At 57.3% G+C, this 27,266-nt stretch overlaps 3 protein-coding genes across 17 annotated transcripts in view; 2 read left to right on the forward strand and 1 right to left on the reverse strand.

The window, feature by feature from the left end:
- The first annotated feature begins 825 nt into the window (after window positions 1–825).
- Window positions 826–10,755, forward strand: B4GALT2 (beta-1,4-galactosyltransferase 2). 4 transcript variants are annotated; one of them, XM_027968975.3, is made up of 7 exons: window positions 826–1,213; window positions 2,699–3,054; window positions 3,256–3,491; window positions 6,416–6,606; window positions 6,749–6,871; window positions 6,983–7,087; window positions 9,878–10,755. In XM_027968975.3, the coding sequence occupies exons 2-7, from the start codon at window positions 2,751–2,753 to the stop codon at window positions 10,026–10,028; spliced, it is 1,110 nt and encodes a 369-aa protein (XP_027824776.1). In that variant the 5' UTR covers window positions 826–1,213; window positions 2,699–2,750; the 3' UTR covers window positions 10,029–10,755. The 4 variants fall into 4 exon arrangements, with proteins under 4 accessions (XP_027824776.1, XP_042095739.1, XP_027824757.1 ...); XM_042239805.2 differs by having other exon boundaries at window positions 915–1,107; window positions 2,018–3,054; XM_027968956.3 differs by having other exon boundaries at window positions 1,143–2,200.
- A 686-nt stretch (window positions 10,756–11,441) lies between these two features.
- CCDC24 (coiled-coil domain containing 24) lies at window positions 11,442–15,180 on the forward strand. Of its 5 annotated transcripts, none has more exons than XM_027968984.2 (8): window positions 11,442–11,648; window positions 11,816–12,051; window positions 12,191–12,307; window positions 12,996–13,073; window positions 13,669–13,723; window positions 14,218–14,287; window positions 14,424–14,502; window positions 14,586–15,180. In XM_027968984.2, exons 1-8 carry the CDS (start codon window positions 11,463–11,465, stop codon window positions 14,821–14,823), a joined length of 1,059 nt encoding a protein of 352 aa, XP_027824785.1. In that variant the 5' UTR covers window positions 11,442–11,462; the 3' UTR covers window positions 14,824–15,180. The 5 variants fall into 5 exon arrangements, with proteins under 5 accessions (XP_027824785.1, XP_027824790.1, XP_027824811.1 ...); XM_027968989.2 differs by having other exon boundaries at window positions 12,999–13,073; XM_027969010.2 differs by having other exon boundaries at window positions 11,876–12,071; window positions 12,160–12,307; window positions 12,999–13,073.
- SLC6A9 (solute carrier family 6 member 9) overlaps window positions 15,135–27,266 on the reverse strand; it is a 31,770-nt gene continuing 19,638 nt past the window's right edge. For 6 of the 8 annotated variants that reach the window (XM_042239737.1, XM_042239747.1, XM_042239750.1 and 3 more), the window contains 10 exons: window positions 25,132–25,179; window positions 21,032–21,164; window positions 20,705–20,839; window positions 20,520–20,623; window positions 19,874–20,111; window positions 19,650–19,784; window positions 19,438–19,537; window positions 19,249–19,349; window positions 16,548–16,718; window positions 15,135–16,422 (listed from right to left, as the gene is read on the reverse strand). In XM_042239737.1, the coding sequence (XP_042095671.1) occupies window positions 16,228–16,422; window positions 16,548–16,718; window positions 19,249–19,349; window positions 19,438–19,537; window positions 19,650–19,784; window positions 19,874–20,111; window positions 20,520–20,623; window positions 20,705–20,839; window positions 21,032–21,164; window positions 25,132–25,179 (1,360 nt within the window). In that variant the 3' untranslated portion in view covers window positions 15,135–16,227. The remainder of the gene's footprint in view (window positions 16,423–16,547; window positions 16,719–19,248; window positions 19,350–19,437; window positions 19,538–19,649; window positions 19,785–19,873; window positions 20,112–20,519; window positions 20,624–20,704; window positions 20,840–21,031; window positions 21,165–25,131; window positions 25,180–27,266) is intronic. The other 2 variants (XM_027968910.2, XM_027968917.2) reach the window with 1 other exon arrangement.

The raw sequence follows: 27,266 nt of genomic DNA on the forward strand, positions 1-27,266 counted from the left end.
TAGGCCTCAACTTCATGCCAGCCTCTCTAGCATTCCAGTTCATATACGCTGTTTCTGCTCTGGACAGCACTGGCTCCTGGGTGGGAAGGGAGTGGTGCTGGGCTGAGGCCTCTGTAGCTCTAACCCTCTTTATTGAAGGAGAGAGTCTGGGGATGTGGGCCCCTTGCTTGATTGTGGGAGGAGGTGACCAACCCCGTGCCCTCAGGGCTCTGGTCAGCTCAGCCCCAGTTGACTGCATTTATTACCTGGTTCTCCCCTGGGGCATCCACCGTCTCTTCCTCTGGGGCCTTGGAACCCATTCATTCATCTGTGTTCATCCCTGCAGCATCCCATGCCAGAAGCTAACTTATGTTCCCAGGGCTGTGCCCAGCTCCTCCCACAGCTGTCCAACCTCTTACCCAACCTCCTGTTCCCCTAGAAGCCCCTGCCACACACACTTCGGTTCACACCTTTAAGCGTCCTGGCCAACTAGCAGCCCTCTCCACCGGTGGACCTTTTGATTCTGCTCCCACCGACGAGCCAACAAATTCCTGACCTCCCTGCCGAACTTCCAGGTGCCCTTGTTTGGCTGAGTTCGCTCTCCAACCCAGACCAGACCCCATTCTTCCAAAACGGGTTGGACCCATCCACAACCTCCGGTTCGGAGCCCTTGGATGAGTCTGATCAATTTCTCCCGCCCCTCCCTTGTCCTCGGTACCCTCGCTCCGCGGCCGCGCTCGGCGGCCAGCAGGGGCGGGCGTCGGAGGCGCGCGGCGGGTACGGGCGCGCTGGAGGCGGGGGCCGCGGGGACGCGCGCGCGGGCGCGCCGGCCGGGCCTGCCCCTCCGAGGCGCCGTAGCGCGGGAGGGAGGCGGCGGCGCTGTGGTCCGTCGGTCGGCGGGTCCGTTGGTCTGCCCGGCCGCCCGGCCCCGCCCTGCCCCCCGGGGCGGCTCGGCTCCATGGCCCTCGGCGGCGGCGGCGGGAGGCGGCCTGGGGGCCGCGGGGGCCGCTGACCGGGAGGAGGAAGGCGGCGGGGCCGGGCCATGGGGAACGGAACCGACTGCAGCCGCCGGAGCCCGGAATCCAGCCGGAGCCGGAGCGGCGCCCCCTGCTGAGCCCCGAGCGCTGGGTGAGAGGGGGGCGCTCGCGGCCCCCAGCTCGGGGCCCCGAGATTCCACACCCGGCCCCGCGAGGGGCGCCCCGAGCGCGGCCCCGAGATCCCCGCCCAGGACCCGGTGAGAGGCGCTGGCGGCCAGACCCCGGCCTGCCGTCACCCCACCCTACCCCCACCCCTCGGCTCCCCGCGTCCCCCTCGGGCTCCTCTGCCCGCCCCCAGCCAGCCTCCCTTATTGTCCTCGCTCCACCCCGGCCTCGTGGCGTGGGGAGGCGCTCCACTTACGTCGCCCCTTTGCCTCGGCCCCCAACCCACATCTTCTTCTCCAAGCCCCCTCCCCCCCAGGCTCCACACCCACCCGGTCTTCGCTGCTTCCCGGTCCAGGGGTGCCACGTGTTCAGGCCGCTTAGCCTTCCAGCCCCGCCCAGACTCACCTCGCAGCCTGACCGGCAGCCTGACCCAAAACCCCTGACCCGGAGGGAGCGGTGGGAGTGTTCGCACGTGGGGTCTGTGTGACTGTGTGAGCCCAGGAGCGCGGCTTTGTTTGTGAGTGGGTGGCTCGGTGCATTATTGTCACTGTCACCCAGGCGTGTCTGTGACTCTTTATGTAGTTCTCTGTGTCTCTGAGTGCAGCTACAGCGTATCTGACTGTAGCAGGGACCCAGGGTGTTTGTATGGTTGTGTGATAGATACTGTGTATCTGAGGGAGACTCAGCCTGCTCTGGGAAGCACTGCCAGAAGTGCCCCCAGAAGTGTTACTGCTATGGGACCCCCCCAGTTAGAGCCATGGCCCAGGCAAAACCATCTCCTGACATGATGTCTCCAGGGCCCAAGCATTTCCCTTTCTGGGAATCAGAACCAATCCTTGAGGTCTTATGGGAGGGATGTCCTGGGCCCCATCCTGTCTTTTCACCTCTTGCTCCAGAGGGAAGTGATCTCGTAAACATCTTGTTCAAATTTGGGCCACCTGCATGCTGAGGGCCACTTCCCAGCCTGCTCCCAGATGGCCTGGCCTACTCGCCACTGGGACCTGACCAAAGAAATCACTGCCCACCCCCATGATCCAGGAGGACTAAATGAAGTCTTGAGTACCAAGTGCTCTGGCATGGTAAATACTCAGTAAATGCTCTCCTGCCCTCAGGCCAGGACTCCTGGGTTGAGGATGCTGGCCTGTGGGCGTTTGTTCTCTGGGGCACAGAGAACCCATGTGGGTCTGTACATAAGTGTGTTTCTGGGTTCAGATATGAGCTGGTGTGATCAGAGGTCATGTGCCCATGATCCATGGTGCGAGGGAGGGTGTGAAGTTGGGTAAGAAGGACACTTACCCAAGTGTGAGGGTAGGTGAGGCTCTCCTTGTGTGTATGTGTCAGTGAGGATGAGGAAGGAAAGCCTGTGTGGGTTAGTACTCAAGTGTGTGAAGATGCATGAGTAGTGAGTTGCCAGGGACCGTGTGTGCGTATTTACAGGTAGAATTTAAGTCAAGGGATGTGAGCAGGTAAGTGTGAGGATACACGTCTAAGAATGTGAGCAGTGCACAGAAGGTGGGTGGGTGGCCTTGCCCCTCTGGCCCTGACTTGCTGGGTGTGTCTCTCCCACCCCTGCCCAGGCCGGCAGCCGGATGCCCGGGCCCATTGGGTGGGCCGGCGGCCGCCTGCGGGATGAGCAGACTGCTGGGGGGGACGCTGGAGCGCGTGTGCAAGGCCGTGCTCCTTCTCTGCCTGCTGCACTTTCTCGTGGCCGTCATCCTCTACTTTGACGTCTACGCCCAGCACTTGGCCTTCTTCAGCCGCTTCAGTGCACGCGGCCCCTCCCGTGCCCTCCACCCAGCTGCCAGCAGCAGCACCAACTGCTCTCGGCCAAACGCCACTGCCCCCAGCTCCGGGCTCCCCGAGGCTCCCAGCGCCCGGCCTGGCCCCACGGCTCCTGTCCTGCCACCCTGTCCTGACTCGCCGCCTGGCCTTGGTGAGCCTGCCGGGTGGGGCTTGCCTCTAGGGGTGGGCCAAGGTCTGGGGGAGTGAAGTCTTGACCCCCGGGGGTGCCACAGGTGTTGTGTGTTAGCAGAGGGCTATTCTGGGATTCCCTGGCCCACCCCAGGTAGAGGGAGGGGGCTGGCGTCCTTGGGTTCCGGTGAAGACCTAATTCCCGCCCCTGTCCTGCCTGCAGTGGGCCGACTGCTGATTGAGTTCACCTCACCCATGCCCCTGGAGCGGGTGCAGAGGGAGAACCCAGGTGTCCTCCTCGGTGGCCGCTATACGCCGCCTGACTGCACCCCAGCCCAGACGGTGGCAGTCATCATCCCCTTCCGACACCGGGAACACCACCTACGCTACTGGCTCCACTACCTGCATCCCATCCTCAGGCGACAGCGACTACGCTATGGCATCTACGTCATCAACCAGGTGTGCAGCTGCAGCCTCCAGGCTGGCCACCGGCCACCAGGGAACCCATGAGCACCTGTGGGTGAGGGGCCCATGTGCCTGTTGTTGGATCTGTGCGGTTGGGGGCATTCATGGATGCCTGAAGAGTTGTGTGGACATGCAATGTACATGTGGGGGTCCATATATGTCTGATACAGGCCCTCCTCCCCACAGAGAATCCCCAGACTTGAACTTGGATCCCTTTAGACTGCAGGATGGTGGTGTGTCACTGGAGTAGAAGCAGGGAGCTGTGAAGCCACCAAGCGGGCCAGTTTAACCCCAGGGTGGGGAAGCGACCATTGAGATGGGTCTTGAGGGATAAATAGGCATCAGCCGGTGGAGAGACTGGGGAAGGCAAGCATTCTAGGCAGAGGGACAGAGGAGGCCCCAGGCCCCAGCGAGAGAACTGGTCTCCTGTGTTCGGGAACTGTCAGCTGAGGCGAGAGGTGCCTCATGCAGGGTGGGTAGCAGAGGTGAGGTTGGGAGGGCTAGTGGAGGCCACAGCCACAGGGTTCCCAGGAGGCATCTCAAGCAGCTGGATTCCAGCGTGAAAGTGGTGGGGCACCGTTGTGTCTTTTTGTGGCCATGCCGGGTCTTCTGTGGGGGCAACACAGGCTCTCTGGTTATGTTGTGGGCTCAGGAGCTGCGGTGCGCAGGCTTAGTTGGGATCCCCATGGCATGTGACATCTTAGTTCCCCAACCAGGGATCACACCCATGCCCCCTACACTGGAAGGCAGAGCCTTAACCCCTGGACCACCAGGGGAGTTCCCACAGTGAGGTTTTAGGGAGAGGGTGATGTGTATGTGTGCTGCTTAGAAAGATTGCTCTGATTGCATGTGGACAGTGGGATGGAAGGGGAGCCTGGAGGTAGGGCACCTGGTTGGGAAGAGGCTGCTGTGTTCAGGGTGGAGATGGTGAATGTGCCTGCGAGTTGGGCAGGAGTCGTGCGGATGAGAGGGGAGATACGATACAAGTAGCTGAGAGGAAAGGGAGGTGCCAGGACACCTTGAGGCTCTCTGTCTTGACTGCTGGCCCTGGGTATGGTTGCGCCTGTGAGATGGGAACACAGGATCTGGGACGGGTCTGGGGGAGAATGTGTCTTTTTTGCATGTGACGAGTTTGAGTGCCTGAGGGTAGTATAAGAGGAATGCTCAGCAGGCATTTGATCAAACGAACTGACCTAGGAGTGAAGTCTGAGGTGGAGAGGGATCTGGGAGCCACCAGTATATAGATGGTCCCTAAAACCAGCCATGTCCAGCCTGCCTGGGGTGGGGCCTGGGAGCTGAGAGGAGAAAGCCAGCATGTAAGGAATGGGTGGAAAAAGAGAGACCACAGAGGCTGCAAGGGTTGGCCAGAAAGGTTCGAGGAGACCCAAGAGAACTTGGTGTCCCAGCACCCAGGAATAAGCGTCAAGAAGGCAGCGTGGCAGCTGCGTGAGCGCTGCTGGGGGAGTAAGGAAGGATGTAGACCGAGAAGCGTCCAGTGGATTTAGCAACAAGGTGGGCCCAGCAAGAGCCATTTCAGGGGCATGGTGGGGGCGGAAGCAGATTGCAGTGGGCTGCAGAAGGAATCAGATCTGACAAAATGCAAGCAGCCAATTGGAGACAGCTCTTTATTAAAAAAAATTCTGCTGAGAAGGGAAGGCAAAAGGTAGGGTGGGGTCTAAAGGAAGGGCTTTCTTTGGGTGGGAGAGAAATGGGCACATTTATGAGCCCTGTGAGAGAAACCTAGGGCTCCTGGGTGGTGAGAGAGGTTAAGAAGGAGTGCAGATGGAGAAAATGGACCATTGCTCCAAGGGCTGGCGGGAGAGAAGGTTCAGGGCAAGGAGGAAAGAGAGCAGGTGGGGCCGGGCCGTTCAGGGTCCAGGGGAGCAGCTCTTGCCCTCTTGAGCCCAGGTTGGCTGGTAGGGAGGAGGTGCTACTCCTCCTCTCCTTCCAGGAGAGTCTACTTGAAGACCAGGAGCCTCTCTGGCTCCAGCCTGGAGATCATGAGTTGGCGCAGGGACTTTAGGGGCCAGCCAGCTCCTTCCATGAAACCCTCCTTCCTCTGGCCAGAATTCAGAGTCTGGGGCTGCGTGGCCAGGAGGCCAACCTCAAGGAGACCTGGTCCCACAGCCCCATTTCTTGGGGGACTCCAGGCTCACTATGCCTCTCATTTTGTTGGGGAGACAAGTGAATTGAGCCTGGTCCCAGAGGCTGCCCAAGGGATTGGGTGTGGATCTACAAGAGCCAGAGGGGACGGGTGGCTTAGTCCCCATGGTCTCTGCATCTTAGATGCTGGCCATTTGGGGACATTCTTCGTTCATTTCACTCGACGACAGGCTCAGTAGGGAAGCAGTGTGCTCAGGGCCGCTCATCTTTAAGATCCTCACTGGCTCAGAGAAGATGCCTGGCACCAAGGACAGGGCTGAGGGGCATGATTGAAGGAATGAATGAAACGAGAGCCCTAAATTGTAACCGTTTGAATGGGCCTGGCATACATGAAGCACAGGGGAGGGAATGAGTAATTATACTGGGGCGGGGAGGTTTGCTAACAGAGGCCTTTCCAGACATGAGTTTGAGAAGTGGAGAAGGAGAGCATTCCAGACAGGGGCAACTGCTAACACTGAGGCCTGGAGGCAGGAAAGAGTCTGGCATGTTCTGGGGTTGTGGGAAATATAGGATAGCTGGGCTTGGGGGGTCTGAGGTCATTGGCCAGAGAGGAGATGGAGCCAAATTCTAAAAGGCTTTGCAAAGCTAGGTCTAGGATAAAGAGCTGGATTTGATCCCTAGAGTCTGGAGGCCCCAGTGGCGGATGAGTTGACGGGTAGTGCTAGGTCTGCAGGGACCACTCTGGACAGTTGTAAAGTGGCAGATGTTTCCAAGTCTCAGGCCCAGAGCCGACCTGTCTCCTCTACCAACCCCAGCACGGTGAGGACACCTTCAACCGGGCCAAGCTGCTCAACGTGGGTTTCCTAGAGGCACTCAAGGAGGACTCTACCTACAACTGCTTCATCTTCAGTGACGTGGACCTGGTCCCCATGGATGACCGCAACCTGTACCGCTGTGGTGACCAGCCCCGCCACTTTGCCATTGCCATGGACAAATTTGGCTTCCGGTGAGGGCTCCCTTCTCGGCTGGACCCAGGCCTCCCCATCCTGCCCTGGCCGTCACTCCCAGCCCCCTTCCCCCGCTTGTTGCCAAACCTCTGTCTGGAATCCCCTCAGGCCCCTGATTGACGCATGTCTTCCGTGCCCCAGGCTGCCCTATGCTGGCTACTTCGGAGGTGTGTCGGGCCTGAATAAATCCCAGTTCCTGAGAATCAATGGCTTCCCCAACGAGTACTGGGGTTGGGGTGGTGAGGATGACGACATCTTCAACCGGTGAGCGGGGATGGGGTGGGGAGTCGATGGGGTGTGGATGGTGGACACAGACTAGGTGGGGCTCTTCGCCCATCCTGGTGCCCACTCCAGCCTGGCTGTCCCTGACCCCAGGATCTCCCTGGCTGGGATGAAGATCTCGCGTCCAGACATCCGCATAGGCCGCTACCGAATGATCAAGCACGACCGGGACAAGCATAATGAGCCCAACCCTCAAAGGTGACCCCCAGTGACCTCAACCCCAGCCGTCCTGGCCCCTTACCCCTTAGAGGTGATGTCTCGGTGCTGCTGATCCCCGGAGGTGATCCCAGGGCCCCTGACCCTTGACTCCTGAGATGACTCCCGGCACCCCCACCCCTGGCCCTTAGTCCCCAGCTCAACTCTCACCCCTGGCCTGATTCCGCAAGTGACTGAAATTTAAAGGTGGGGCTCAAATTGTCACTGAGTTACTTGCATTCCTCTTGGGCCCTCACAGACCTCACTCCAGCCTGAACAGATAGGACAAGAGACAGCAGGCCCAGGGCACAGCTCCAGGGCCTAGGGACCCAACAGAGATTGCCCCGAGCAGTGTGGGGTGGCGGGAGTGGAAAGACACTGCTGAGCCCTCTGAGATTGAATAGGTGGCTGGTCTCTGAGGAGGAAGCCACATCGGTGTCTTAATGGTGGCTAGGAGAAATGCCTGAGGGCATGTGAGATGGGTGGTGGAGGGCAGGAGGCGTGTGAGGGGATCCAGAGCACTCAGACCTAATCCCTGCTGGGCAGCTTGTGTGAAGTTCAGTCTAGGGAGGGAGACCAGGAGATAGAGCACAAGGTGATCAGGGCAAGGTGCTGTCCTGGCAGAAGAGGGAGTGATGGTGGGAGGCTTCCTGGAGGAGGTGGTTGTTCAGTTGCCAAGTTGTGTCCGACTCTTCATGACCCCATAGACTGCAGCACGCCAGGCTTCCCCATCCTTCACCGTCTCCTGGAGTTTACCCAAGTTCATTCCATTGAATCGGTGATGCCATCCAACCATCTCATCCTCTGTCACCCTCTTCTACTTCTGCCTTCAATCTTTCCCAGCATCAGGGTCTTTTCCCAATGAGGCAGCTGTTCACATCAGGTGGCCAAAGTACTGGAGCGTGGAGTATTCCTGGAGGAGGTGATGGTAAACTGGAGTTTGAAAAGAGTTATTCATGCTACAAATATTTGTCACACACCTACCTTGGGTACAGTACTGTATTCACCAGGCTGATGGAGGAGGCTAGTCTGGATAAAAGGAATCAGATGTGTAGGAGTCTGGAATGTGTATGTCCATTGTATACGCTGAGAGCTTGAAACTTTTCATTATTACATTCTGAAGGCTGGGAGTGACAGGAGGGGGATCACTGCTGATCCCAGGTTGGGAGTTTCAGTTTTGTCCCAGGGGTGCTGGGGAGTCATGGAAGGGCTTTCATGTGGGGAAGGGATGGGACCACATTTGGGTTTGGAAGGATCACTCTTTGAGTTTGAAGAAGGTGAAGGACTGGCAGAGCTGCTGAGTGGAGCAGGAGGAATGTAGACCAGGCTCAGAGGAATCAGTGGAGCCCAGGGGGTATGCTGCATGTGAAACTGGCATGCGCCCACCGGACCCGTAGGATGTTCTCTGAAGCCAGGGTGTCAGAGTGGGGAGGGAGGTGGCCGTACTGATGTAGGGTTGATATTTGGCAGAAGCATGAAGTACTGGGCATCCAGGGAGCTGATGTAAAAGCAGTTAAGTTGAAAACTATGGTGAGTAGGGAAGGGACGACAGGCTGGGAGAAGAGGGGCTTTGGGGTATCTGAGGAGGAGCACTCAGTGTTGGACTGGCTCCAGAGAGGGATCTGAACTGAGCCAAGAAGGATGGAGAGGATCAAAACAGTTGGGATGAGGGTGGCAGTGGGGCTCTGGAAGCACAGGCCAGGGGCCATGTCTAGGCGCCATCCTTGGTTAGTGATATCTGCATGGCCAAGGTAGCGAGGTGTTTCTGGCTTAAGGAACTCTGTGGATGCTGGTTTCATCCAGCTGGTTGCTTTTGCCTCAGATCTAGGAGTTCTGGATTCTTCTTGCTCTCACCCTACATATCTGGGCCATCAGCAGGTCTTATCAGTGCCACCCCTTGAAAGGTATCTGAGCCGGCCACTTCTCCCTTTACCTCGGCACTAGTGCTGCCTCTTTGGAGCTCGTGTTCCCTGGCCCTCCCTTTCCCAGACTGGGCTAAAAATCCCTCAGTGTTTTTTAACTCACAGAATAAAAAGCTGTTCCCTCTGACTTACAGAGGCTTGCCCATACATGCTGTAACCTCCCAGCTAATCTTACTCTGGGTTTTCTCCTTGGCCCATTAAGCTCTAGCCACTCTGCTATGCAAATTCTCATTTTCAGTTTAGGGTCAGCCTGTGCTTTTACCTCTGCCTGGAAAGCTCTTCCTCTGCTCTCAGCTTGATGGCCCACACCCACCCCTTCCAGGGCAGTCATCCTGTCTGCCATTTCCCTCTGCTGTCTTCCCTCAGTATTCTGGTGTCTTCCTTGTCCATTACTTGTCTGCCCTAGTGGTATAGACTTGCCATGAGAGGAAGGACTTTGCAGTTCTGTTCATGGCTGTGACCTTGGTGCTTAGAGAGGGCCTGGCACATGGCGACTGCTCCATAAATAGATGGTGAAGGCGTGATTAAAGGATGAGGAGCAGAGAAGGGGGTACAGAGATGGTGGGTGTGGGGGGTAACAATGATGCATATAGTACAGGACACATTGTATTTGAGGTGTCTGTGGGGTACCCTGTGTCTAGGTCTGCAGTGAGAAACATTGGTGAGCGTGTCATGATTCTGGACTGAAGGGGGTGAGATCTCTGTTTTGAGGGTTGTTGCAAGAGCCAAAGGGCCCCAGGCAGGTGGAGGGGGTAGCGAGGAGAACTGAGTCACCCCAGGAAGAAGCTAGGAGGGCGTGAGCCTTGGCCCCAGTGATCCCTACTGGGTTTGGTGGTGAGCCCTGATCTAGACCCACTTCTGTCCTGTCTAGGTTTACCAAGATTCAAAACACGAAGCTGACCATGAAGCGGGACGGCATCAGGTCAGTGCGGTACCAGGTCTTAGAGGTGTCTCGGCAACCACTCTTCACCAATATCACAGTGGACATTGGGCGGCCCTCTTCGTGGCCTCCTCGGGGATGACACCAGTGGACAAAGGCTCCCAGTGCCAAGGATTGCCTGTCAGAGGACTGACCTACAGCCTGGCTGGCAGCTGCTCTGTGGTGGATCCCCCAGGACTGAGACTGTGGGCTCTGTTTTCTGAGGGTCTTCAGTAGGCACCCCCCAGCTGCACTTGGAAGTTTCAGAACCTACTTTGGGGGAGCTTCCATCCTGGGCAGGCCCCTCAAGGGTGGCCGTCTCTGGGGTCAACCCCTCCTGCTCCTCCCTCCCTAGTTCAGCCCCCCTCACTGTCAGGGTTGGGTCAGCCCCTGCACTGCCTCGCCGAGTGGCCTGGGCCAGGTCACTCCACCTCTCTGTGCCTCAGTTTCCCCCCCCTTGAGTCCCCTAGGGCCTAGAAGAGTGGGAGGTATGACTAGGGGGCAATGTTGCTTCCAGGGGGAATTCTCAGACCTGAGGATCCCCCACACTCCCAGGGGAGGGGAAACCTTTTTCACTCAACATTGTAGGGGGCAAACTCTGGGGCACCCCCTGCTGAGGAGCAGCCCCAGGAGGGGACCAGAGGGGGTGCTGTGTTGCTGCCTGGGATCTTGGGGTTGGGCTTTGCATGGGGGCGGATGGGGCTTGGATCAGTTGGGTTCTAGCCCCACCCCGCCTCTCAGAGGGAAGGCAGTAGCCCCAGGGCCGGCTCGTGTTTGTATATTGCACAGAAACTTGTGTGGGTGCTTTAGTAAAAAACGTGAATGGAGAAGCCCTTTGTCTGTTTGGGGATGGGGATCTGGATCCCTAATGCTGGAACCTGGTGTGTTTTGGGAAGGGCGCCTGGCCCAATCTGTCTGGTCCGGACTGTCCTGGTTCCCCAAATCCCTAGAAGCGGATTCACTAGACTTACGCGGGCTGGAAGGACAAATTTTACCCTGCCGCTGCCTCCTGACCGGAAAAGGCAAGGAAGTAATAAACCCACCGGGCTCAGATTCTCGGTTCTTTCACCTGCCCTGGAGTCTAAAGGTGCCCAGGGATGAAAGGTGCTTGGGGTCAGATTGATGTGCATGGTTGAGACTGCGAAACCACCTACCACGGCTGTGGGTTGGGCTTTGTTAGCCGGCACCGCCTGGAATGGGCGGGGCCGGGGCTCTCTGGGGGCGGGGCCCCGTTTCCCAGGTGACAGCCGCGCAGAAGAGGCGGAGCTAGGGCCCAGTCCCGCAGCCTGGCTCCTGGGGCCGCGACCTGAAACCGTGGCCTCCGAGAGTCGATCAGTAGTAGGGCAGAAGAGCGCCAGAGGCCAGCGGCTCTGGACCGAGCAACTCTAGTGGGGACGGGAGGCAGAACGGAATGGGGCTTGGGAGAGGCCGGTCCGAGTGACAGGCTGGGGGCGTGGCCTGTGAGACCCGGAAGCGGGTGAGGCGTGAGTGGGCGTGCCCGGCCCTGCGGTATCCCAGTAACCCAGCGCTCGGACCCATGGTCCCGCAGGTCCAAGCGTGCGGCCCCGCGTCTCGGGGGCGGCGGCGCGGGCGGGCCATGCCTGGGGACTCCCTGTCGCTGTGGGAACTGGTGGAAGAGCACGTTCCGCTCCCGGAGCGGCCCGAAGTGAAGAGGATTCTAGGGGAGACGACGGTGGATCTGAGCCTGGAACTTCGGGCAGAGGTGGGGCGTAAGAAGGTGGGCCCCATGGCAGACCTGTCCCACGACTTGGATGATTTGCTCACCTTCTGTGGGTCCCTAACCCTGCCCAGTAACTCTCGAGCTCTCGTCGGAACTCACTGTCCGCCCAGCCCTCTCCAGTTTAACTGCCCTGCCCCTCATTCCCCCAGGTCCCCTGCCTCCCTTCACTTCCCTCCGCAGTCGCCGAGGTGCCCCAGCTCTCCTTGCAGGTGGTGATGTTACGATCATTGCTCCAAGAGGCTCGATCTATCCAAGCCCCAGGATCGCGCCCCACCTCTGACCTCTCCTCCCTTCTGGCACCACCACCCCTCGTAAGAGATCTTGTTCGCCAGGAACTGCGGCAGCTGCTCCAAGGTCTCCGCCGGAAGGCCATCTGTGAGGGCAGGTTGGAGCTCCAGACCTGGGGCTGGGGCCTGTCTCCAGAACTCAGATGGGCTAGCCTGGCAACTGACAAGGGGCCAAGGTTGCCTTTCCTGTGGTTCCCTGGAAGGAGCCCCTGAATTGCCTTTACGCATCTTCTGCAGGGACCAGACCCAGGCTTGGGTCCAGTATAGCCCTAGGGTCCTGCGCTTTGCCTTGGAGGAGCCCAGGCATGATTTGCCAGAACAGGAGATGTTCCAGATGAGAGCTGGTGAACCCAGGTATAGTAATAGAGGAGGGATCTGTTCTTGCTGGGAAAAGGATCCCGGCCAGCTGGTAGGTCCCACCTGCAGGCATGGAGGAGCTCCTGGTCTGAGACTGACACTTCTACAGCCACCCGTGGTAGGAGTCAGCCCATGAGGGCTGCAGAGGCTCAAGAGACACATGCCAACCCTGGGAGCTTGGTTCGATCTGGGTTTTAGAATACTAGGAACAGACTTCCAGACAGATACAAAGAGAAGCACCTTGCAGGAAGAGGGTGCACTACACGCAGATATGAGTGGAAGGAAAGACTTCATCCAGTGGCCAGTTATCCCTCAGGCTGGGACAACCAGGCTGCGAGGACTGGGGTAGAGAGGACTGGGGACTGAATGAGACAAATGAGCAGCAGCATGTTCATCAGTGAATGGTAGCAACTTATTTCTCACAGATCCTTATGAAGGGGGTGATGTCTCCATTTTGCAGATGAGGATACTCAAGCTCAGAAAGGATGATTGACTTTCCCAGGCTCATACACAGTAAAGGGTGGCAGAACCCATGTGCAATCCCAGGCTCCAGATCTCCTCCTTTTAGCACCATCTTGTATTGCCTTTGTGAAAAAGCACAAAATTGTCTAGGAGAAATGGCATTTGTGTCCTGAAGTCCTGGGGTGAAGCAGCATGGGAGAGTGAGGTTGACTTCATCTGCCAGCAGCTGTCACCAGGACCTCAGTGTCATCAAGGACCAGCTGAACATGTCCCACATCGACCAGGTTGCTGGACACCTGCGGTGAGGCCCCCAAGTGTGTGCAGTGGGGCTGGAGACAGGGAGGATGGGACTGTGGATGGACCCTGATGTATTGGGACTACTGGGAGGAGAAGGGAGGGAACACACCTGGCTGGGAGACCCAGGAGAGTGGGGCTGAGAGGTGGAAAGGGCAGGATGTTGATGAGGTTGCTGCCAGGAAATCAGTCAAGTACAGATGCCTACATGGGCCTTGGCCTGAGGGCTTTTATCCTGGGAGGTGGGAGAGAGATGACACATAGCAGAGTTTTGTAAAGAAGGGGCGGGGCTGTGATGCGGGAGAGAATGGAGGCAGGAGGACCTGCAAGTCTAGTCCTGTGATGTAGAAGAGAGAATGCTGCTCCTCAGGGTGGGCACTGGGAAGCAGGCGAGGAGAGAGGACACGCCCTGCCCAGGAAGAGGCTGGCGGGGCTGCAAGGCTGTGCTGGAACAGCATGAGGGCAGCAGAGGCAGAGGTGGGCTGCGATAGGAGGGCCTAGAGGAGGCTCCTGGGGAGGCCGGGGGTGGGGACCACGTGCAGGACTCTGCTGAGACCCGGGTCTGCAACGCTGCTTCCGGTGCTGCACTGCCCGTGTCCCAGGGCCCTCCTGGAGGAAGAGTGCCGCGCGCTGGAGAGGGAGATTCCCATCCTGCAGGTGAGCTGCAGTCCTGGACCGCCCCGCCCCCAGCCCTTCTGCTGAGCGTAGACACCCCAGTCTCTCACCCAGGGCATGAGATCCACACACATGGGTCTGTGTGTGTCTGTGCCTGCAGAGGTTGTATGAACCCTGGGTCCGTTTGTCCTGTGTGCACACTTCTTATGTGTGTGATCCTTAAGTACGTGAACCCATATTCCAGTTGAGTCCCTAAGTCCAAGGTCAGCACTTTTAGATCAACTGCTGGGTCTGCCCAGGTCTTTTGTCTCCTTCTCTTCCCCAAGTCTGGATTCAGGCCTGCCACCCCCTTGCCAAGCTCAGCTTTTCAGGGAGAGGCTGGTGTTCCTCTCAGGAGTGCCCCCATGTGGTTGGGATGAAGAGACTGCATGGGCTGGTTCCTGTGCCCCACCATGGGGATCCTGGCCTGGGCACCCTGCCCAGACCTGCCCCACCCCTGCTGTAAAGGCCAGGCACTGAGCCAGCTCTCCCTGCAGCGCTGCCTGGAAGACGAATATACAGGGGCCCCTCAGTCTTCTGAGGCAAGCCTAGAGCCCACCCTGGCAGGTGAGGACCTTAGCAGGCCCCAGAGCACCCAGCGCTCTGTGCCACCCCCACCCCCCATCTCCCCCGCCCGGCCCCCCTCTTGTAACACACCCTCGAAGACTGGGCGCTGTGTCTCAGGTAGAAACTTCTCTTCCAGAGCTAAAGGAACAGAAGGCAGCCATGCAACAGGAGCTGCAGTCACCCCTGAGGCCTTCCTGTGTCTTCCCCAGCCACGGGTAACCCAGAGCAGACGGACAGCTGGATGGGGCAGGCTGAGAGGCAGGCCACGACCCCCTCACAGCTACTCCCTCCCATTCAGGCCACGGCCCTTTGGGTCCTCCAGCCAGGGCCCTGGACCCCTGTCTTACCTCCACGGGGCTGCTGGAGTTTGGGCCAGCCCTCTCCAGTGCTGCCGGCCTGCTCCTCCTCTGGAGCACTGCCCCAAACCTCGCGGCCTGGCCTCCACCTGCCGCTGGGGACGGAAGATTCAGTGCAGCCCCAGGAAAAGGCCAGCTTCTACTCCGGTGTCCAGTGCAGCGCCCCAGGCCCCAACCTGAAATGCTGCTCAGGAAGGAGGCTTCAGCTTCGGTTGGCACTTGCCCTGTCTGCTACTGCCCCCTTTCAGCTGCCAGGGCCCAGCCCACTTCAGATCTAGTCTAGGATGAGCCCTCCCCAGGATTCCACTGCTGTCTGTCTGTCTGGCCCTCATTCTACCTTCTCGCCAGGTCCTGGGTGTCCAGTCCTGACTGTCACAGCCTCTGGCATTTCTCCTCCCAGGTACCCCCTCCCCCCAAAGGCCTGGCAGAAGGTCTTGTCCCAGCCCTGACTCATGTCCCCCTGGAGGACACAGACAAAGCACAGCAGCAGCTCAGAGACAGGAATAGAAATTTCATTAAAATCTATGGACTTTAAAATCCTAGTGGTGCGCGGATGGTTGGGGGTGGGAGGCGCACCGTTATTGCTACAGAGGATTAGAGGCGGCTCTTCCGGGGCTGTCACTGCACAGAGGGGCATGGAGGACGGACACACGGACACTGCAGGGCTTGGGGGAAGGAGTTATGGCTCCAGAGAGGGGTTGGGGCACACGGGCTGGGGCGATTTGGCACGTGAACAAAGGTAGTCCAGTTTGGGAAGACTGGGCTTTAGCCTGGTGGTGGTAGGAAAGGGGGTGTCCTGTAGGGTCCCCTTCCCTGGGGCTCTGGGCTCAAACCTCCTGCTGAGCATCACCCCACCCCTACCCCCCAGAAACGAGTTCTTTGGGCAGGCTGTTGGGTCATGGGCCTCTGCTGGGCTGGCCCTGACAGCCGGTGCTGGAAGGGAGTGCAGAGACCTCAGAGCCGCCGAGCGAGGTGCAGGTGGGCCTGGAAGACAGATTGGGCCCGAGGCCAAGGGCGAGGGGGTGGCAACCACAGATAATACAAGTTTTACAAAAATAATCACACAGACAAAAGGGCCGAGCCACACAGCCTGACCCGTAACACTGCACAGGCCCCCGGCTCCTCACCCTGCCTCCAGGTAGGAGGATCCGAATTAGCCTGGGTGGAGGCTGGGGTCCACCCCAAGGGCAGGAACACTGGTCAGGAGCCGAAGGCTCAGGGCAAGGGATAGGTAGGAGACCCACCCAGAACCTCAGCTCAGGGCAAAGTGTGGGGGCATCAGAGGCCACGTGAAGCCCAGCAGGCCTCTGGGGACCTGGCCTGAGACCCCTCCAAAGTGCTATTGGGCCCCCCAGCAACCCCCCCATCACCCACACCCCCCAGCTGCCATCCTGGCATCCAAAGGACCTGTAAACACTAGGGACACGAGCACGAATGACCGCGCTAGCAGTGGTGGCCAAGGTGACAGGCGCCACCCCCGGCCAGGGCGTGGTCGGGGCAGGCGGGGACGCCTCTCCACTGTCTCCCCAGTCTCTGTGTTGGGAGCACAGGGTGGGGGTGGGGCACTCCCCCCAGCAGCTGTGCTCATATCCGGGAGTCCTGCAGACGGCTGGAGCCATTACTGCCCACCATGGGAATCTGGGCCTTGTCCGGGTGCAGCGGCTGGACCTCAAGCCCGTCTTCAGGGGAGGGTGCAATGGTGGGGGCGTAGCGCCCTGTTCGGTGCTCCAGGAGGGCGGGACCCCAGTCTCTGCTTGGCTTTGTTGCATTTTTCAAACGCTGCGGGAGAGGTAGGCATGGGGGATGGACGGGCGGGCAGAGTGCATCAGAAGGGAGCCCTGGAGCACCACCCATCCATCCACCCCCTTCTGATTCACCTGGCTGCCCCTGCCCCCACCCCTCACCTGGAGGAGGGTGTCCCCATCTGTTCTGCAGAACTGGAACAGGGCGTAGAGTGGAATGCAAATGACAGAGGACAGGGCCATGAGGAAGCCAATGGCCACGGCCCAGCTTGGATACTGGTATTGGTTGTAGGTGATTGGCTGGTACTGGATCACCGAGAAGATGAGAATGAACTGCAAAGAGTCAGGGTTGGGAGTGGGCGTGAGTCCTGCCCAGCCCCACCCTGGCCTTAGGCCTCCTATCAGCGCTGCTCCCCTCCCTCTCCAGTTTCCCAGACTAGAAAGAGGCATCTCAGGAAGGGCAGAGTTGACATCAACGTTTGGGTAGTGGAAGAAGCTGATGGCACCAGGGATCCAGGGTATGATGCGCAGGCGGGCACTGTGGAAGGGGAGGGGTCTGGCTTCTGGATAACCCTGAAGCAGCAAGAAACTGTTCAGCTTCCATGGCCCTTGGAAGTCAGTTCTACTGAAAGACTTGCAGTGGCCCCCCACTGCCTGCTGAAGTAAGGCCGAATCTGTGGCCTTTAAGGCTTCAGTGGCATTTTCCATCTACTGAGCATTTTTTGAATGTCTGCTCCAGACCTGGGAGCTCCTGGGATTGCATCAGCTCTAGGTCTTCAGTGCCCAGCACAGCGCCTGGCACAATCTTATGTGCTGATCTGAACTGAGTAATGCAGGGAGGTGGGAGTAATGGGGGAAAGGAAAGGGAGGAGTCCTGCCAGTCTATGGCTGCAGAGACAGCAATGGACAGCCAGGGGAGGCTCTGAAGCCTGGAAACAGTGTCAGGCAGGGGGTGCTCTCAGGAACCACTGTGGAAAGAGCCGAGGGACACCAGAGATAAAGCCTAGTACAAAAATACTACAAGAAGTGGAAAGATGGGCAGGTGGCTCATGGGCCGCCTGGAGGGCCTGGGGCAGTGGGTGCTGCTTGCCGGGAGGCCTCAGCATACACTTCCCAAGCCTTCAGCTGCATCTTGGAGCTCAGGCCCCTCTAGCCTTTTTAGTGACTAAATTCTAGAAGTCAAGACCTGTATCCACCCGGGGAACACTGCACTTAGAGGAGCTTAGAAGGATGGAGTTTGTAAAAAAAATTTTAAGCTGATAGAAGGATGGAGTTTGTAAAAAAAAAATTTTTTTTAAGATCTTTTCAGCATTATGAAGAAGTAAAGCCTCCAAAGAAAACTAACAGCCCAGAAGCACGCTTCCACAGAGCCTGGCATCCTCACCCGAAGGTGATTCCAGCTTGGCTTTCTGAGCACAGAGAGGATGCTGCGGGCTTTGCCTCAGTTTCCTGGAGACACTGGACCCAGGCTGCCTCCTGCCTCCTGCCCTGACTGGGCAGTGCCCTGGGTCTCCCCACAGGGCAGCAGCTTCCTGGGAGCCCTGGAGGATGAGCTCTCCCAGGGCAGGTCCTGGGCCAAAGCCACAGCCCCTGAGGGCACAGCGCTTGGCCGTGGCGTCTGCCCTCTCCCGCCTCCCACCGCTTACAGGACACTTCCGCTCCTCCTGTTTCAAAGCTGGGCCAGTGGCCAGAGCTGGTGCCTGTGCCAGGCTCGGGAAGATCCCACACCCCATGTGATGGAGGCCTCAGCCCTCAGGGGCCTTTTTTTTTTTTTCCAGAAACATGAGCCAAAGTGGAAATCTGGTGCTGACCTCTCTGCGGCACAGAGGAGCTGGCACGACGGGGGGCACGACTCCAGACACTGCCCTGACCATCAGGCTGACCCCTCTGTCACTCAGAGACGGCCCTACCTCTTTTCTGTGGAGGGACCATTATACTAGCAAATCCCTCCCCCCAGCCCCCGACTTCTCACCCTGATCATAAAGGAACAAAATCAGAAGGTTTATAGTCCACAGACCACTCCTCCTCCTAAACTTGTTTCTAGTGCAGCATGACCCAGCACACAGGCTCCACATCGGACCACCTGCTTTGCATGAGGGCTCTGACTCTTAGAAGCTGAATAACCTTGGGTCAACTACTTAACATCTCAGGGCCTCAGTTTCCTCATCTGTAAAGTGGGGATAACGAAACCATGGAGGGTTGTATCATGAGACTTAGTATATTGCTCCTGGTCATGGGGGGCTTTCCCTCCACCACTTCCACTCCCTTCTGGGGGGTCTGTCTTCCAGGTGTTGAATACCGGTGGAAACCCAGAACTCCCTCTCCCAAGCCAGCCCATTCCAGGGTGGCTTAGGGGGGTGTCCCGGATTCTGAGCTGATACCTGACTTGCACAGCCTGCTTCTGGAACATGCATTCACACCACATATCCTGAGCACTCCAAGCACTTCAACTATAAGGGATTAGAGACACAAGCTCAGCGAGGCTGTCAGAGGCCCAATGCCAATGTCGGTCATGGTTCCTGAGACTCCTCTGGGGGGATGCCAGGTGGAAATACCAGGGAGAGAGGGCCGGCTCTCAGCTGCTGCCAGCCTATTTTCCCCTTCTGAAGCTGGGCACCGTCTTCTGTCCAATACAGGGCCCTGTGCTCCCTTCCTAACCCAAGGCCAGGGCTTGAGTCGTTCTGAGTCTCCACACCTGTCTGCCTCTATACAGCTTTGCTCAGACTTCCAGTGACCAGAGCTGTGGGTGCGGAGCCCCAGGGGGAAGCTCTGGCCTGAAGAGCTCGTGCTTCACCTTGGCTGGTTCCCAAGAGAAGGACGCTCGCCACGGGGGCAGCAGGGGAGGGACCAGCGAGGGACTTACAAAGATGATAGCTGGTGAGACGAAGCGCCAGCAGATCTGGAAGAAGAGGGGCGGTGGGAACCCCAGCATCATCCGGATGTCCTGGAAGTAGTTCTGGTGCCCTGGAGAGAGGGAGGTCAGCAGCCCACAGGACAGCGTGAGCAGGCCAGGGGCTGGGACACGGGAGGCCGTGGGAGCTTGGGCACTTACCGTAAATGTACATGATGGACACACACATGATACAGGAGATGATGACCAAGGAGAAGCTGGCCGCGTAGTTGTCCATCAGCAGCAGCCAGTAGATGCCTGCCTACGGGCCAGTGGGCAGCTGAGTCAGGGGTGCCTGAGGCTACGGGCCCCTTCTCTCCCGTCTTCCCCTCATACCCTGGCAACTCCCACCCAGCCTTTCCCTTGGTTCTTACTTGGCTGGTAAGAGGGATCCCCAGAAGGAAGCCAGCCACAGCCACGCCCAAGGTCACGTAAGTCTTTTTCTGCAGGATCCACTCGTTCCCTACCTCATCCACGATGGCTGTGACCAGCGTCTCTAGGAGGCAAAACTGCAGGACACGGCCATCAGAGCAGGGGCCTACCCTTGGCCCCGCCTCCTCCCGCCCCCAGCCACAGGCCGGAGTCCCGCACCTCCTACCTGAGTGCCCAGCCCCAGCAAGATGAGCATGAAGAAGAAGAGCAGGGACCAGAGTGGGGCGATGGGCAGCAGTGTGAGGGCCTCTGGGTACGCCACGAAGGCCAGGCCCGGGCCGTGGTCTGCCACGCGGGACACGTCCACACCCAGGTGATTGGCCATGAAGCCCAGGATGGAGAAGATGACGAAGCCGGCATAGACACTGGTGGCACAGTTAGTGATGCTGATGATGACACTGTCCCTAATGGGGAGGGAAGCACGTGGTCAGGACACGCAGCTTAGTTCCTCCTGCCCAATTTGGGCCAGGCCGGGAGACTTGGAGACAGGGAAAGTTCTAGGAACAAAAGCACCCCTACTCTCATCTCTGGTCTGTTCTGGGCCTCCTTAAGTGGGCTTGAGGCTCTGAGTCCTTACAGACCTCTGGGGCATCACTGTCGTCAGCCCTTCTCTCTTCTGCCTAAGTGTTCTCTGTTCTGCAGTGACTGGACCCAGACATGGCACTGCCAGGATCTCCAGGCTGTGAGCGGAAGGGAGGGTCCTGGCGGGCCAGGAGGCTGCACTGGATCTGGTGGGTCTGGGGGAAGCAGGGTCAGGCTGCAGAGAGGGCAGGAACAGGGGGCAGCCCCAGCGCCGGCAGGGAGACTCTCACCGGTAACAGTTGTTGTGGAACTTGTTGTAGGAAGCCATGGTGACAAGGCCGCCCCACGCACAGCCCAGCGAGTAGAAGATCTGGGAGGCGGCGTCCCCCCAGACCTGCAGGAGGAGCTGCGCTCAGAGGCTGGCGCCTCTCTGCCCCTCCCCGCCCCTCCAGGTCACCTTCCACCCACAGCCCACCTTGGCCTCCAGGATCTTGTCCCACTGTGGGGTCAGGTAGTACATGATGCCCGTGAAGGCTCCTTCCAGGGTCACGCCACGGATGAACAGGATGGTCAGCACCACGTAGGGGAATGTGGCCGTGAAGTACACCACCTGCGGGTGAGAGGGGCCCCACTGGACTCCTCTGGGCTCTTCCCACCCCCCTCAGCCTCCACAGGTCCTCTGGTCCCTCTTTCCATCCTACATGCTTTCATCACTCCCCCACCCACCCGTCCACACAAAACCCAGGCAGGGGAGGCAGGATATTTCTGGGTGGGCACAGATCCTGGAAGGAGGGGGACTTACTTTTCCTGAAGACTTGACCCCTCGGATGAGGCAGAGGAAGACGACCACCCAGGAGACACCGAGGCAGCCGAGGAGGGGCAACCGCACCTCCCCGAAGTTTCCGATGTCATCCGACAGCTTCAGCACATACAGCCTGGAAGGGGATACTCTGTCACTGAGGGCCAGCCCCGCCGTCCAGCAACACATTCCCAAGGCCCAGGGCCCAGCCTGGCAGCTCCCTCCTTTCTCACAGAGTCCCAGCGGCTGGCTCGTCTGAGATGGGAGCCTTGGCAAGGCCCCAGCCGCAGCCTGCTCAGCCCTCTCTGCCTGCTGCCTCTCCCCAGGGTACCTGCAGGCCACACCCCAGGCCTGGGCTAGCTTCCTCAGCCCCTGGGGTGTGGAGGTCTCCCTGTCCCTGCTCAGACGTGGCCCGGGTCTTTCCTTTAGGAAGGCGCTCTCCTCCAGACTGGACACCCCCTATCTGGTGTCACCTCCTCCAGGGAGCCTTCTGTGACTTTTTCACCCACACTAGTCCTCCAACTCTGATGAACAGAGGGAGGCAGTGGAGTACTGAGTAAAGATGGAGGCTTCCCAGGTGGCACTACTTGTAAAGGACCCGCCTGTCAATGCAGGAGACTTAAGAGAGATGGGTTTGATCTCTGGGTTGGGAAGATCCCCTAGAGGAGGAAATGGCAACTCATTCCAGTATTCTCATCTGGAGAATCCCATGGACAGAGGAGCATGCAGGGCTATAGTCCATGGGGTCACAAAGAGTTGGACATGACTAAAGCGACTTAGCATACACACTGGAGCATGCAGGCCTAGACGTGAACCTGAATTCCTGAGTGTGCATGACTCTCTCTGGAGCCCTATGCCATGCCAGCTGTGTTTCTTCCACTGACTGGACATTGATGTGCCAAGCCCTTGCTAGATGCTGGGCATACTGACCTAAATCAGGTATTGTGGGCACCGCCAGCAGTGTCTTAACCCCATGGAAAGGAGCACACTGGAAGTATTCCTGGAAAAGGGTAGCCACAGTTTCAAGGATGGGGAGAAAGTGGATGAAGAGAAATGAAAGCACACGCCAGGCAGAGGGCATGGGTCAGGGTCAGGGCATGACCCAGCAGGACAGGGTCAGGAACTGCCTGGGCATGTCAGTAGCTCAGGAAGGCTGGGGGAGAAGGGGAGGGGAACAGAGAAGGATGAAGACAGGAAGGAACAAGATCCAGAGAAGTTGTGAAGTCAGAGCAGAGAAGTTTGGATTTTATTCTGAGAGCAATGAGAAGCTTCTGGAGGGTTTTTAGGTCTCTCGGGGCCTCTCCTTGGCTCAAAACCTTGTAGCAGCTCCCATCTCTGGCCATGGAAAAACCAGTCCATACAGTGGCTACAAAGCCCTCCATGACCCACTGTCTCCTAACTGCCATCTCTCAGATCTCCTCTCCTCCGGCTCCCTCCCTCTTCCTCACCGCTCCAGCTGCACTTGGTCCCTTGTTGTTCCTTAAATGTGCCAGGCCCACCCCGACCTCAGGGCCTTTAGACGTACTCTTCCCTGTCTGGCATGTTTTTTTCCCTAGACCTCCACATGTCCACATGGGGGTGAGATTTCTGCAGGCACACAGGGCCCCATGCTTAGAAGGGCCTTGTGCTTGCTTTAATGTCCTGCCATTGTCATCTTGAAATTCTGAACACATTTGCACAAGAGGCCCCATCTTTTCCTTTTGCTCTGGGCCCCACAAATTATTCAGCTGGGCTTGTCAACGTGGCTCCCTCCCTCCTTGCCTCCTTCAGATCTTTACTTGGGTGTCCTCTTTGCAAAGGGGCCTATTCTGGATACCCGGACTAAAACTGCGACCCCTGCCCCAGCCTGGCACCCCTTACCCCATTCCTGGCTGTATTTTCCTCCAGAGTATGTCTCCTATCGTACTGCACATTTTACTGTTCAGTTTGTTATCTGCCCTCTATGAAGGCAAGGGTTTTTGTTTTGTTCACCCTCGTATCCTTCCAGTGGTTCGCAAAGTGCCTGGCGCAGAGCCATGCCCAGTAAGCACTTTCTGAATGGATGAATGAATTAACATCATGGAAAATGGACTGGGAAGTATAAAGGGGAGTATCTGGAGGGGGACTGGCTTGGCTGCTAGAGTTGTCCAGGCTAGAACTGATGAGCAAGAGACAAATTATTGAGCCTCAGTCTCCTCATCTTTAAAATGGGCATCATAACATCAACCTAGGATAATCTGTAGATAAATTTAGAAAAATACAGGCTCCTTTCGTTCCCCTCTTTCAATGAGGACTTCTCAGCATAGCTCATAGGCTGTCCTCTAATCTTAGCTATTTTTACTTTTTTTTTTTTTCCAACTCAGTTCTCAAACCTCATGACAACATGTTTAATACTTTGTGATGGGTGGTCACCCTGGTCCCTCATGGGACAATGTTGCCAGGTCTTGGATTTGTTTGTTTGGTCAGCCCACTGGACTGTCAGACTTGCAAGCACCTTGTTAGGCCTCCTCTGCCTTAAATCCTCGCCTAGGCTGCCCTTCACATTGTGACCTGCAGAGGGCGCTGTCCAACACATCCCACTCCTGTCAAACCCCTGCCTCTGTGTTGGTTCGCTCAACAGGCATCAGGATGAGAAACTTGCCAGGCTCTCAGTCCATGGGGGAACCAAAGACAAAGGGATGAATAAGACCCACCCCCTGCTCCCAGGAGAGGCTCCTGGACCTTTGCGGCTGTGCTTTCCAATCCTTTTCCCTTTGGGACATGCAGAAAAAAAATAGTTTGGGCCTATGGGACAAATAGGTCACTCAAAGCTGAAGGCTGAAGGCAGCAGGGCTGGAGATTCTGGGCTGCCCAAGCCCAACTGGACTGGCACACTATTTGGGGCACATCATGTTGGGAGGCTTTGCCTTCCAGAGTAGCCACCGGGTCTTACTGCTACAGCTGAGAGGTGATTTACTTTAAGCACCAGTATTCAAAGTAAACAACCCATTCCTTGCTCAAAGGACTCTCTAAAAACTTTATCTAGTTACATATGTTGAACTGGTAGTGCTTTGTATTATTTTTTTATTGCAAGAGTTCAGCATGCAATACAAGGGCTTAAAGAATTTGGAAGGCTAGACTTCTGAACTCTAACTTTCTTTTTATCGCACCATATTTAATGTTTTGTTTTGGGTTTGGACCATGTGCTTTTGAGACCAAACAACTAACTGAAAAACTTTTGGAACCCCACATATTTACAAGTTGGCTTTCACATAACATCTCTGGACTTATTCTGCATTATTTTTTAATTTCCCCAACCAGATGGTAAACGCCTTGAGAACAGGACACTCTCATCTATTTCACTGCATCTCCAGTAGTGGCTATCACTGTGCTTACTGGGTACCTGTCACTTTCTTAGTGATTTCTGCTACATCTTTATAATAACAAGAATGATGTTGTAACCACTCCCACTTAATGGATGAACAGTTGAGACTAAATGAGGTTTGGTGACCTCAGAAGGCCAAGCTGGTATGTAGCACAGCCAGGATTTGAGTGAGGTCTGTGTGGCTCTAGAGCTGGCATGAAGACACCGGGAGAGGGGTGCTGGGATCCAAGTCCCATTGGGTGCCAGGTGTCTGCTGGGGAGATGAAGGCATGGTCCTGAGCAGGCATCAGATCAACTGTCAGATGACTGTAAAGAGGTGTAAAATGCTGTAAAGAGGTGGTGAGGGCAGGGAAGACTGGAAGCCAAAGGGTGGGCAGAAGGCAGACGTGGGCTCAGAAATCTGCCCTGGGAGCTCTTCTCCCTTTAGAGGAGTCCATCTTTCTCTTGATTTGTTTCGTTCAGTAGTAGAATGGGAATATTTTATAAAACCGGCACAAACTAGTAGGGTTGCCGTGGGGCTCAAATGAGATTGTGCAGCTCTCCAAAGGGTTGCTGGAAACTGTGGACCCAGAATGCCTGCAGAGAATCATCGGCCTGATTCACATTAGGTACCAGGCACAGCAGGGCACGTGTATCCTGACAGCATCGAGGCCTAGTTCCTTAACATCTGGGAATCAGTCTCTGAATCTGAAAATGGGGGTGATATCATGTAAGATGCTTAAAACATAGTTCCCCGGTGGTTCAGGGGCAAAGAACTCACCTGGCAATGCAGGAGACTTGGGTTTCATTTCTGGGTTGGGAAGATCCCCTGGAGAAGGAAATGGCAACCCACCCTAGTACTCTTGCCTAGAGAATCCAGTGGACAGACGAGCCTGGAGAGCTACAGCCCACGGGGTTGCAAAAGAGTCGGACATGACTGAGCGACTAAACAGCAACAATAAGCACATAGCAGGTGCTGAGAAATGGGGGTGCTTGCTCACCTCATCTTGCTGAAGCCAGCTTGGGCAGCCCTCTTAAAGGTCACTTCCCTAGGCTCTCCAGGAGGGGGCAGCAGGGAGCCATCCTGAAGGGAAGGAGTCCTGCCTGGAACTGGGGCTCCTTAGGGAGGCCTGGCTCCAGCCCCTGCCAAGGAGTGGAGTTCAGCAGGCCATCCTGTGGACCTCCTGACCCATGGCTAGTTTTCTTGGAGGGAAATTCCCCTCTAATTGCACTGGATAAACTCTCCTGAGCTTTGCCAAGCAGTAGCCCCACCCTGGAAGACAGCCCCTGGGGTGAGAATTTCTGGAGCATCTCTTGGCTTCGTGCTTCTGGAAGCTTCCAGAAGGCTCTCCCTCATCTAGATCAAGTTGCCCAGTCCACACCATGCCTCAAATGTAGCAGAATACCTGAGTGGGAGGAGCCTCCTACTCCCCGCTCTGTCCCGGCTCTGAGTGCAGTTCTCGGTATCTACTTGGTGCTCAGGAAATGACCCGTCCAGTGACGAATGACCAAATATGCCCAGAGGCAATTTTGCCCAAACCTCACTGGGAGGCAACGGCTCTATGGTCTCCACCATGAGTCTTGAGGACAGTGACCACATCTTAACCGTCTTTGAACATCTATAGCACAGGGCCTTCCCAAGAGGCTCAGTGGTAGAGAATCTGCTTGCCAAAGCAGGAGGTGCAGGAAACACTGGCTTAATCCCTGGGTCAGGGAGATCCCCTGGAGTAGGAAATGGCAACCCATGCCAGTATTCTTGCCTGGAAAATTCCATGGACAGAGGCACCTGGCAGGCTACAGTCCATGGGGTTGCCAAGAGTCAGACACGACTGAGCACGTATGCAGAGCTGCAACCCAGGGACACTGGGCCCTGAGGCTCTGAATGCTGGCCCTCAGCTTAGAGGAGGAGGACCTGCTAGGACTTCGAGTGTCACTGGGACCTCAGCTGCCCAGCCCTGACTCTCCATCCCAGCATGGAGAAGGCCTCGAACCCTCTGACCGGCAGGGGAAGCCCTGTGCCTTTTGATGTCCTGGCCTCTTCTGTCCCAATACTCTGTCCTACCTGCCCCCAACCCCAGCTCCAGTCTGCCACCTCCTGGCTGCGGCTCATCTGCCCATGTCTCCCAATCCTTCTATAGCTCCTTTTCTCCCTCCTCTGGGAAGTCTTGGGTTTTTTATGGTTTGTTTTTTGAGCGTGTCATGCTTGGCCTGTGGGATCTTAGTTCCCCGAGGAGGGACTGAACCTGTGCCCCCTGCAGCGGAGGCACAGGAAGCTCGGAGTCTTAGACATTGGACCTTGAGGGAAGTCCATGGGACGCCTCCTTGATCACCTGCTCTTGCCCTCACCATACCCCTGCATATACCTGCACTGAGGCCCTGCCCCTAATAGCATTAACGACCCAGCTCCCTTCTGGACTGTGACCTCCTCATGGCCCGGTCTCAGGGCTGTTCATACCCCATGGACACACAGAGCCCGGCAGAGTGGACGCCATAAATGTTTGTGGAATGAATGAACGAGGCCTGCCCACCAGCCCACAAAGCCCTCTTCCCATGAGCTCCCCAGCAGGACGTGGGGAATTTCCTCCAGGATGTCCTGCTGGGCCCTCACACCCACCCAGCTGGGACAAGATGTTCCAAACACCCCCAGCAACAGCTTCCCTTCAAGCCAGCCCCGGGACTCCATTCTCTGTCAGCACAGAGCTCAGGGGTGCCAGGCTGCCCTTCCCAAACACAGCTTGATAAGGACAGCTCTGGGCTCAGGAAGCTTCCACAGCTCTTCTTTGGTTCTGCAGGGTTAGGTCTATGCTTCATTCCTGTAAGTCCTCCAAGAAGACACATACTCCCTGTAGGCTACCACATGGCTGGTGAGTTCCCCACACACCTGTTACCCTTCATCACAACAGGTTTCCCTCAGGC

This window comes from Ovis aries, chromosome 1 (genome assembly GCF_016772045.2).
Source record: "Ovis aries strain OAR_USU_Benz2616 breed Rambouillet chromosome 1, ARS-UI_Ramb_v3.0, whole genome shotgun sequence".
Lineage (NCBI taxonomy): Eukaryota > Metazoa > Chordata > Mammalia > Artiodactyla > Bovidae > Ovis > Ovis aries.